Source organism: Drosophila takahashii, chromosome X (assembly GCF_030179915.1).
Source record: "Drosophila takahashii strain IR98-3 E-12201 chromosome X, DtakHiC1v2, whole genome shotgun sequence".
In the NCBI taxonomy this organism is placed as follows: Eukaryota; Metazoa; Arthropoda; class Insecta; order Diptera; family Drosophilidae; genus Drosophila; species Drosophila takahashii.
This window is the reverse complement of record NC_091683.1, coordinates 16,349,707-16,361,903: the sequence shown is the minus strand read 5'-3', so window position 1 is coordinate 16,361,903 and position 12,197 is coordinate 16,349,707. Positions and strand designations below refer to the sequence as shown.

The following is a 12,197-nucleotide window of genomic DNA, read 5'->3' as shown; positions in this document are numbered from 1 at the left end:
ATTATTTGCCCCCAATTGAAATTAGTATTAATAAGCAGAGCATTTAGCCCGGCAGGTGGACGAGTTCTGGCCGTATGCCAATACTATTCCCTGGAATAGTATATTTCATTTCGCACTTCTTGAATCCGAGTTTCTATTTTTTTTGGATCCAAGTAGCATAGGCAAAAACTGTCATCGAATTTGGAGCTGCCAAAGGGAGGCAAGTCGTCACATCAGTTCTAAAAAGTGTGTGGGCCAAGTAACTTAAAATCGTCGCTAACAAAAATTATTCAATTTTTGTAAATCTAGGAAAAAAAGAAAAAAACGCCATTTGAACATGAGTTACTCGCGGCAAAATCAAGGCGAATGGATGGAAAGCCATCAGGCATTCGGGAGAGTGGACAACCAAGTGGAGGAGACTTCGCGTGCTGCCAGTTCTCAGGTGAGTTCAAGGCCCAACATAAAAATATTTTCAATCACTATTTCCAAATGAAGAACCCGCCTGAGGACTTGGGGATGCCTTCCACATCCAGAGCTGCACAAAATCAGGCAAGTTACCACAATACTGCGCGTTTTGCCAAAATAATATTCTCTCAGTGTGACCAGATAAAATAGAAAATTTGTTTTTATTAATTATTTAAACAAACAAGCTTCTTAAAGACTTGACACTTGGTATTTATTGAACCACCTGGATAAATTAAATAATTTAATTTTTCAGTGTTAATAAATTTAATTTGAAGGCAACCCTTTTTTGACATCTGCTTAGTAGGCTTTGATTTTTCATTCCAAAACTCTGACATGAAAAATTCAATGCAATATTCCGGCTCTCGTTTTCAGGCGAACCGAGCAGCAAACAATTCTGGAGGAAACATGGACTCCATGCTAATTGACTTCTTCTCGGAACACGTGAACCTTATGGAGCAGGCAAGATTTACTTGAAATATATTTCAAATATAAAATCCATAATTGAGTGTTTACAAATTCACAGCAGGAGCAGAGAATGGAGGACGAATTTGATTGGAGTGACATTGGATTCGATGAAAACCAGAATGATTTGTTGATGCAGAACAGTGGAAATGCGGTGGCAGAGCCCTCGATACAGAGGATGGACACACCGGAGATGCAACCAGTGGAGAATGTATGTAGTGGTTCTTCGGAAGACAGGAACCAAGTTCCTCCATTGCCTCCCGTATCGCAAGATACATCTTTTTCCGATGTAGGAAACCCATCCGAAGACATCAGTGTATTTTAATTACTCCCAATCTTTTTCCACAGCCTCTCGCAATGCTGCCGCTTCTGGACTCTATCCCAACTGCAAGCGAACCATCTTTGCTATCCGAACTGGAGAAATGGCTGATCAATTCCGATGAACCAGAGCCAAAGCCAGCAAATCCGGAAAAGAAAAAACCCACAAATGATTTGGAAACTCTGCCAAATGAGTTCGGTTTCGAGACCACAACTAATCCAATCGATATAACATCTAATATGGATACTGGCGAGGTAAATGTGATTTTGAAAAATTATCCCAGGACATGCCCAGTGGCGTCCAAGCCAACCAAGGGTGTGCACCCCAGTGCGATCCCCAGGAAGCCCAGGCCGGTCAAGAGGACCATCCAGGCCCCGTCGAAGCCCAGTATTTCGCAGCTGATGAGGGAGGCTGCCAAGAGGGAAAGGGAGGCCAACCGTCCCCCCAAGAAGCCGAGGAAAACCAAGCCGGTGGCCAAGAAATCTTCGGTTGCAAATCCAAGTCAAGATCCCAATACCAATCCCAATCCTCCGCCTGCAGATCAACCTCTGCCCAAACCTCGTGTCAAGAGAACATACAACAAAAAACCCAAGGTTCCAAAGATTTCAATGGACGCCAATCCAGTGCTAAGTAATACCGAGGCCAGTGTGGAAGTGACTAAGCCAACCGAAACACCAACGATTGCCTTAGTTCCGATTATTCAAAGCTCCATAGTTCCTGGTACTCAAATGCCAATAGTTTCTGGTCAAAATCTACCCATTCGGCCAATCGGCAAAGTGATCAAGCCAAAAGCTCCTAGGAAAAAGAGGGCCCCTAAAAAGGCGCCAGCTGGGGAGGCTGGAAAGGATGCACCTGCTGAAGGATCAGTGGACACTGCACCTGCTAAGCTCAAACCGAAGGCGCCACCGAAAGCGCCCCGAAAGCCAAGGGCACCTCGACAACCTAAGGCACCGGCGAAGAAGAAACAAAATGAGGCACAAGCACCCATTAACCCCATACCGATCAAGGATCTACAGGCAACTGAAACCATGGGACCACCCATTGCCATAAAAAACCCAATGGAATCTGCAACTCCGATTCAGCCCCGACTGCCCGTGGCTCAAAAAACCGGGAACTACGTCAATCCGGCCATCAAAACACAGTCGAAGGGAAAAGTCCTGAACTTGCCGACCAACCCAAGCGTGGCCAAGGTCAAAGTCACCCCAAGGGTTCATTCCAAGGGCAAGAACATAGAAACTCTGATGGCAATGTTGAATAAACCGGAAATCGAAGATAAATCACATTCAAGTGCCAACACTAATGTAAGTTAAAAATATTTATATTCAACAGGTAAAAAGTAGTGAAAATGGGAAATATTTAAATCTAAAATTTTCATATCTTTAAAAAAATTTATTTATCCTCGTTTCTTTTTATAGACTGCTGAGAAAGCGCCCCCGAAAGAGCCCATTGTGTCAAGATCCCGATCTGCATCTCCATGCTTGTCGAAGCATTCTTCTCGTTCGACCTCGAGCTCGTCATCCGGCTCGTCCACGTCGTCTAGTTCCTCCGGGTCCTCCAGGTCGTCTTCCTCTTCGAGTTCCAGCTCGAGTTCTTCAGGATCCAGCTCGGGATCGAGTTCCTCGTCATCTTCCTCAGATTCAGAGGCAGACAAGCCGATGAAAAAAAAACCTACACCTGATAAATCGGATCCACCAGTTGAACTACCAACTCATCTGGAGTCACCATCGCCACCGGAAACGCCCGTGACGAATCCTCTCACATTCGAAGAGCATCTAAAATATCTGGGATCCACACAGATTTCCATGCTATCGCCGATTCCATGGCGACCATTTGATGATTCGGATCAAAAGTATTTGATGTCAATGCCAGACCTGTCGGAATCCTCCACCTCTTCGTCGGAAAACGAGGGTGGGGCCAGCGATTGCGAGAAAAAACCCAAGCCGATCCCAAAGTTTCAAGTTGTAAGTAATTATTATTATCTATATTATATTATCAATACTATCGGGTATTAAAATTAATCACCATATTGCGAAAAATAAGAAAAACTCTTGATGCCTTGAATCAAAAGATTTGTGAAAAAATATAAATTTGTTTAAACTGCAGTCGTGTTCTAAATAATATCCTTAAAATTACTTATTTTACCTGAGAGATTCTATCAATAATCATACCATAACCATCGTTAGTATCGATAGTGCTATATATATTTAACATTTTATTTAATTAACCTTCTTTTCTGGCTTCCATGTATAAAAAAGGGCAAGGAAAAGTCTGCGGAATGTACGTTGCTAGAAGCTCCAATCAATTCAATAAGCAAACAATTTGAGGCCCAAGTACCTATTTGGAATCTCTTCAAAGAGCCGAAGTCAATCACAACTGATTGGAAATCCGGTAAAGGTTCGGTATCAATCAATGAATCAAGTATTCCGACCCATAGTCCGGAAATGTTTGAGTCTAATGTGAAACCCGAAATTCTGTCTCCCGAAAATTCTGTATCACTGGGCAATCCAAAATTGTCTGAAACAGGTATAAAGCAGGAAAATCCTATAACTTTGATGGATCAGCCAGTAAAACCAACGGCCCCGGAAAAGATCAACGAAATGAACAATTTAGATCCATACTTCCAGGAACATCTCGTACAAGAGCCGAAGGAAAAATCTTTGGAAGGAGACTCCACTGCGAAATGTGGTTTGCCAGATATTTCAACCAACCAGACAGCAAAACAATCGGAGGCACAATCGCTTTTCAAAGTGCCGAAACCGGTAGCACCTTATGTAAATATCGGTAAATCTTTAGTTCGACCGATAAGTTCGAATTCAATCAATGACTCACATGTGAACCCATGTTATCCAATAATGTGCAAGCCCGTTGAGAAACCATCTTATCCTACAATTTCTGGAGCAGATATTAAACCAAGTGATCTTTATACTGAACCAGAATCAAAATCAAACGGTCCTGGAATTTCTGTGAAGCTATGTGATTATACAAATTCTGAACCAGTCATGAATGCAAGTAATTCTAAAAGTTCTGAACCAGATATGAAACGAAGTAATCAAAAAATGTCTTCAAAACTGCCAAAGGAAGCGAAAAAACCAAAGGTCTCGAAATCGATCCGTAAACCGAAGAATGTAGACCCGAAGTACCAAAATCCGGTTAAACAATTAACACGATTAAATATTCTGGAGCTCTTTGAAGAGCCCAAGTCAATTGAACAAGATGTGAAATCAATTTCCGAATCAGGTATGAATCCCTGCAGTCCAAAAACTGTTAAGAAGGAAAGGTCATCTAAACCAGTTAAATCGAGGGCCCGAAAATCAATTGGCGAACTGGAACTAAAGCCTTGCAATCCGATAGTTTCGGAAACAGAAGTCAACTCTGTTGATTATCAAATTCCGCAACCAGCGATTTCATCAGGCCCAACGACAAAGCAATCTGAGGCACCATTAAATAATCTGGAGGACTCGGAAGAACCCAAAATTTCCGAAATAGCTATGACTCCCTGTAGTCAAAAGCGATCAAGGTCTCGAAAATCAACTGGTAAACTAGATCAACAGCCTTGTAATCCCATCGTTTCGGGGACAGATGTAAACTCTGTTGATCATCAAATTCCGGAACCAGATGTTTTAGCAGGACCAACGACTAAACAACCCCAGGCAGAATTAATTAAACTAGAGCCCTGTGAGGAGCCCAAGTCAATTGCAACTAATGTGAAATCATATACTGATGTTAAACTTTGCGAACTGAAAAGTTCCGAGTCAGTTATGAATCCCTGCAGTCCTAAAACTGACAGAAAGCGAAGGTCATCTAAGCCAGATAAATCGAAGGCCAAAAAAACAATCGGTAAACTAGATCTAATGGCTTGCAATCCGATCGTTTCGGGGGCAGATGTAAACTCGTTGAATTGTCAAATTCCGGAACCAGATTTGAAAACCTGCAATCGATCAGATGCTGATGCAGACTTAAAGCCCTATATTCCCAATATGTCCCTTGATGACAAAGAGGCGGAAACTGATTTGAAACCCCCTAATATTAAGATTCCTGCGTCAGCAAAGCGTAGTTCTGCAAAGTCCTCGATTACGAAATATACCGAATTAGATAAAAAGTCTTCGGAGCCAGATTTAAAACTCTGTGGTCCAAAACTTTTCGACCCAGATGTTAAACCCAGCGATCGTAAACCCTCTGAACCAGCTAAGCCTAACGATCGTAAAACTTCTGAACCACCTAAGCGAAGGCTCTCAAAACTAATCGACGAACCAATAAAACAGACTGTAGCGAACTTAACTGGTGTATCAGCTTTTAAGCTTGGTTTGCCTATCATTTCCGAACCGGACGTGAAAGTCGAAGGTTCCAGTATTTCTGAACCTGATGTAAAACCCAGTACCTCTAATGCAATTGAACTAGACAAGAAACCCAGTACTTCTAAATCCGCCGAACTAAATATAAAACCCAGTATTTCCAAAGCCTCCGAACTAAGTATGAAACCCAGTATTTCTAAAGCAACCGAATTAGATATGGAACCCAGTACTTCTAAGGCAGCCGTACTAAATATGAAACCCAGAACAACCGAATTTAAAATGAAACCCAGTACTCCTAAATTAACCGAACTAGATATGAAACCTAGTACTTCTAAGGCAGCCTTACTAAATATGAAACCCAGTACTTTTAAATCCGCCGAACCGAATATCAATCCCAGTACTTCTAAATTAACCGAACTAGATATGAAACCCAGTACTCCTAAATTAACCGAACTTGATATGAAACCTAGTACTTCTAAGGCAGCCTTACTAAATATTAAACCAAGTACTTTTAAATCCGCCAAACCGAATATCAATCCCAGTACTTTAAAATTAACCGAACTAGATATGAAACATAGTACTTCTAAAGCAGCCAAACTAAATATGAAACCCAGTACTCCTAAATTAACCGAACTTGATATGAAACCTAGTACTTCTAAAGCAGCCGAACTTAATATGAAACCCAGTACCCCTAAATTAACCGAACTAGATTTAAAACCCAGTACTTCTAAGGCAGCCGTACTAAATATGAAACCCAGAACTTTTAAATCCGCCGAACTGTATATCAAACACAGTACTTCTAAATTAACCGAACTAGATATGAAACCCAGTACTTCTAAAGCAGCCGAACTTAATATGAAACCCAGTACTTTTAAATTAACAAAACTAGATATGAAACCCAGTACTTCTAAAGCAGCCAATCTAAATATGAAACCCAGTACTTCTAAATTAACCGAACTAGATTTAAAACCAAGTACTTCTAAGGCAGCCTCACTAAATATGACACCCAGTGCTTTTAAATTAACAAAACTAGATATGAAACCAAGTACTTCTAAAGCCGCCGAACTTAATATGAAACCTAGTACTCCTAAATTAACCGAACTAGATATGAAACCTAGTACTTCAAAGGCAGCCTTACTAAATATGAAACCGAGTGCTTTTAAAAAAACAGAACTAGATTTGAAACCAAGTACTTCCAAAGCCGCCAAACTAAATATGAAACCCAGAACTTTTAAATCCGCCGAACTGAATATCAAACACAGTACTTCTAAATTAACCGAACTCGATATGAAACCCAGTACTTCTAAAGCAGCCGAACTTAATATGAAACCTAGTACTTCTAAGGCAGCCTTACTAAATATGAAACCTAGTACTTTTAAATCCGCCGAACTGAATATCAAACCCAGTACTTCTAAATTAACCGAACTAGATTTAAAACCAAGTACTTCTAAGGCAGCCTTACTAAATATGAAACCCAGTGCTTTTAAAGAAACAGAACTAGATTTGAAACCAAGTACTTCCAAAGCCGCCAAACTAAATATGAAACCCAGAACTTTTAAATCCGCCGAACTAAATATGAAACCCAGTATTTCTAATTTAACCGAACTAGATATGAAACCCAGTACTTCTAAAGCCGCCGAACTAAATATGAAACCCAGTACTTCTAAGGCAACCGATCTAAATATGATACCTAGTACTTCTAAAGCCGCCAAACTATGTTTGAAACCCAGTGTTTCTAAGACTACCGAACTAAATGTGAAACCCAGTACTTCTAAATCCGCTGAGCTAAATATGAAACCCAGTACTTCTAAAGCAGCTGAACTAAATATGAAACGCAGTACTTCAAACCTCGAAACTTCCGAGTCCGCTGTTTCGGAACCAAAAAGGTATCCCTGTAATACAAAATCTTCTGGACCCAACGTAAACCCAACCCAAAATCCGGTTGATAAAACAAGGAAACTAAGCCCTTTGCTGCAATATAAAATTCCAAAGGTGGAGTCTAAAGTACCGGAAGTAAGACGCTAACTTGATCGGGTTTCAATGTTCTCCTAACTCAATTTTTTCTATAATATTTTGCAGGGTCATTCGAGGTCGGCAGAGACTCAAGTAAATCCAGTGAGAACTAATATTGGTGCTCCAACAGCCCTTCCAACGAAAAGGGCTCCATGCTTGCAGACGCCCCATCCGATGCAACACATTTCGAACCATCAAATGAGTGATCATCACGCTTTTCAGAGAGTCCATCCGACGCAAAGTGGGCAATCGTATTATGTACACCAACCCATGAGGAGCAGCCAGGCCTTTCAGGAGGAGCAGTGGGCTCAGTATGATCACTACTGGGACCACTGGGATCAGTGGGAGCACAGGGTCCATCCCATGCAGCATCTCCAACCCTATTCCACGAGTCAGTCGATGAGGGGCAATTATGCCTACCAAGGGGATCATCCGATGAGACGTTATCCTACCTCCTCATATTATCCATATTATAACCCCTATCGCGTCGTTCACCCACCGAGAAGTAGTCTTTCTTATCAAAGGAACCATCCGGTGAACAATGTCCCACAATCTGCCCATCATTTCAACAGTGCTCAGTCCTTGCAACCGATTCATTCCAATAGAAGTTTTCAGAGTTCTCAAACGAGTTATCCCGCTGTTCCGACTCATCAACAGTACCATGGAATGGGTATTAATAGTCGGTACCAAAAAGTGAATAATAATTCCAGGGTTGAACCGAGGACACCATCAAATTCGGGGCCACCTGCACAGGTAATTTTCATTTCCCAGACTTTTTTTTAGTTTTTCCATGACCATAACCGTTACCTTATTTTATAGCAACCTGAAACAGATCCGAACGTCGATCGCGTCGTTAGGGGTGCCTTCGAGGGCCGCAAGTACAGGACCCTCAGGGATCTCAGGGAGCGCACCAAGTTATCAAAGGGCTGCTTGCGCAGGGTCCTGAAGGACATTGCCAAAATCAAGCGTCCCAAGTGGCGCATCAGCAGGTTCTATCTGCAGGCCTATGCGGCCGAAAGGTCGGGTTCTTCCCCAAGTACCCCGGATAGCGAGCAGGTGGGTAAGATAGTTTTACAAAATCGATTTAATTGGTTTATATTTAAAATGTTTGCCTACTTTCAGCTTCCCCTTAAAACGGTCTATCGCAAGGTGATTGACTCCTACGAGGGACTCAAGTTTCAGCGCATGGGATCGTTGGTCGAGAAAACTGGTCTCAGCAAGGGCAAATTGAGGCGCGTTATGAAGATGATCGGAAGGAAGAGGTCCACCAAGTGGCGTCTGCACACCTACAAGAAGCCCCTCATCCACTTGCATCGGGGTCACAGGAGATTTGTGTAGAACTACATTTACGATTGCCCAATTTAATATTATTATTATTACATTTTTACACTGTCCGTTTAGCATTTAAATAAAACACGATACACGGCAAAGGCGTCTGATAGCATTATGGATACACAGAAAAAAAATTGACAAAATATCAGATTGATATGAGCTGGTCAATTTGACGTTTTCCAATGATCAAGTTATTCATATCATTTTGATATGGATAAAGATTATGTTTATCTTATTTTACAAAAAATACTAAACTTCGTATTTTAAAACAGTATTCTTATAAATTTTATGACATGAAAAAAGTTGATATGTTTGAATCACAAATTTGACATAAGGTAGAAAATACCATATTTCATATCTCATTTTTTTCTGTGTAGTTTGTAGCAATTAACTTGCGACATGTTTACAGCTGTAACTTTGGGTAGAGTTTTCCATCATAGGTTCGCCAGATGTGTTGATATTTTTTCTATTGATTGCGGTTTTCCTGTTTCTTTTGGTAATTTGGCAAGTGCAATTTAGCTCTCTTATTTCTGTGTGTTGTTTTAGATGTTGCAGCAATTCCGATTGTGTGTTTGTGTTTTTTGATGTTTTCTATGCGCTGGCAATTAATTGCTTTCAAATCCTTTTATCCAACAGATTTGGTCAATTTATTTTGCACAGTTTTTTGCTCTTGTGTATGTCTATGTGTATGTATTTACCACACATACATAGGCCATGTAGGAGTACATATGTACGTTTGTATGTGTGGGCTTGTTTGGTCTGAATTTATTACATGTTTAGTTTATTGTTTTTTAATGGCGCTTAGTTTCAATTTGAGCGAAGCAATAAATTACACATTACTGACTGCCCCAAGTCCTTGTCTCGTCCTTTTTTCCAGTATCTGTGTGTGTGTCTCTGTGTGGGTGTACGCGTATCTGTGTGTGTGAACGAGGGTAAACGCTTTAATGAGGCCAAAGGAGTCGGTCCGGCATTTGATACCAGATTGATGCCAGCCGCAGACATTTGACCTTTCGGGGGAGTTCATCCGCAGCGGGAAAAAGCGAACTCTTGAGTGCACATATCGCTTCAGGGTCTTCAAATGCCATACTTAGTTCATTACAAATATTAATCTTTTGAGACACTTCATTCAAACACGCTACAATGCCAAAGTAATATGTATTTCAAAGCGTTTTGGATATTGGATCAAATTTGATTTTAATTTTTTATTTTTTACCTGTAACTAGGTCAAAAATAGTCTTGCACCAAAATTACATACTGTTTTGAACAGATAACAAAATTATGACACTTTCCATGTGATTTTGGAAAAATAAAATTTTTGCCAATTTTTAATATTTTTATAAGGGGGTACATCATGATTTTTTGCGAAAAATTAAAAACAAATAAAATGCCATGGTTTAAATGCCAATCGATTGGAAATTTAATAACGAGTTCAGAAAGGTATGACAGTCCATACTTTGAATCAGTATTTTTTTTGTTTATGCGAAAAAACTGCTTTGTTTCAGCAAAATTCGGAAATGCGGGATTTCAGTTTTTGACAAAAATTGGAATTTTTTCTTCTGGTTTTTTTTTGTGTAACTTGTTTTTTGTTAACTTGGCCAAAAATGGTCCTACGTCAAAAATACATACTGTTTTGAACAGATAACAAAATAATAAAAAAAATCCATCACACTTTTCGTTTGATTTTGGGAAAATAAAATTTTTGCCAATTTTTGATTTTTTTATAATTTACAGTCTGATTTTTTGTGTTTGTAGTTTCACTGACATAAAGCAGTTCTTAGCACCCCTGATTGGAATGTTTTTTTTGCATTAATGAAATGTGCCTTATTTTAAGCTATTTGCTCAAACAACAAAAGCTTAAATTCTTTGAAGAAATGGTATACTAGAGCGGCAAGTGGTCCTCGTTCTCTTTCCAGAGTTTAGCGTTATTTCTTTTTATGTAACAGTTATCCTTCGTCTCCGCTTTGCTCCTTATATTCCGGGCTAATTTTGTGAAAAGTTTGCCCCTGAAAGCATGCAGCGGAATTTTTAAGGCGAAGCTGCAGTGCAAAATGAAAACTGCAGACTGCAGACTTTCAGACTGTAATAATTTGCGCTACAAAGGGCGCACCTCAACTTGACAGCAGCGGAAGTTGTCCCCACTTAGCCGGGGATCCCTTTGGCCCCTTAACCCCTTAGCCCCTTAACCCCTAGCTGCCCCTGCCCCTGCCCCTTAACCCTCGTGCTCGTCCAGAACAAACACAAAATGAATGGCCCGCAAATTCACGGCAAATTAAATGAAATGCGCAAATTAAACGCAGCAGCAGCAGCAGCAGCGCAAAAAAATAAAGTGGAACACGGCCAGGACAAAGTGAAACAAATATTGCATAATATTATTGCAAGTTTTTTTTTTCTGGTGGCAGAGGGGCGGTCGCTTTTGGGGGGCGTGGTCGCCACTTGAGCAACGCTTTAAGCGAACGAAAATGCGGAAGCAATTCACTTTCGGCTTTTGGCTGCTGTTCGCTTTTTTACTCCTCTGCCCTCCGCTTTTTTTTCTATGTTTTAATATTTATATCAGGACAGCAGCTTTGCTCCATCCTCGTCGTTGTCAACGTCATCATCCACATTCGCTTCCAGGGGACAGAGCTGCAGCTGCTGTTCGAGCTTCAAATCCAATGCACTTGGAGGAAACTTGAGAAACAATTTGACAATGGCAAAAATAGAATATATTTGTATTAATAAAGGTTTGCGTTTTAGTTTACACTACTTTTGAGATTATTAAACTAGACTTTGCAAACGAAATCAATAAATTTTTGTTTATTTGTGTTGCTTTTAAAGCAGTTTAAAATAAATAAAATGTTTTTTTTAGAATATGTATATTTGAAAATAGTTGTCTAAATATGCCCATTTAATTCCTAATAACAAATACATTTTTTTAAAGTCAACTTTGCATAACATTCTTTCTTTAAGACTACGCCTAATAATTTAATTATGAAAATGTTTGGTTTTTCGGTGTATATTGACCGATATATACAAAACCGTGAGTTATTTTAGTTTTCAGAAAATAATCATAAAATTAATTGTTCAATTCCTTGGCTTAAAACTAAGACTTTTTTTCGATCAGTGTGCTGAAGCAGTAATTTAGCATGCTTATCCTTCGTCTCGCTCGCTCCCAAGGGTCCTACCTCCTTCCGTTCCATTGCCACCCCGTTCCCCATCCGTTTCGTTTCGTCTCGTTCCATTCCGTTTGGTTTTGCCTCTTCGGCGCGACTTGTGCATTTTTTTGTGTGTGTGTGCTAATTACCATAATTAAGCAAAGGTCAGGCTTTAGTCGCCTTTTGTGGCCGAGCTTGGCGAAA

At 40.2% G+C, this 12,197-nt stretch overlaps 1 protein-coding gene across 5 annotated transcripts; it reads left to right on the top strand.

The window, feature by feature from the left end:
* Window positions 1-226: 226 nt before the first annotated feature.
* LOC138913815 (serine-rich adhesin for platelets) lies at window positions 227-8,951 on the top strand. 5 transcript variants are annotated; one of them, XM_070218674.1, is made up of 10 exons: window positions 227-421; window positions 475-528; window positions 817-903; window positions 971-1,195; window positions 1,255-2,526; window positions 2,641-3,186; window positions 3,481-7,530; window positions 7,597-8,283; window positions 8,350-8,586; window positions 8,653-8,951. In XM_070218674.1, exons 1-10 carry the CDS (start codon window positions 317-319, stop codon window positions 8,866-8,868), a joined length of 7,479 nt encoding a protein of 2,492 aa, XP_070074775.1. In that variant the 5' UTR covers window positions 227-316; the 3' UTR covers window positions 8,869-8,951. The 5 variants fall into 5 exon arrangements, with proteins under 5 accessions (XP_070074775.1, XP_070074777.1, XP_070074774.1 ...); XM_070218676.1 differs by having other exon boundaries at window positions 968-1,117; XM_070218673.1 differs by having other exon boundaries at window positions 968-1,195.
* Window positions 8,952-12,197: the final 3,246 nt, after the last annotated feature.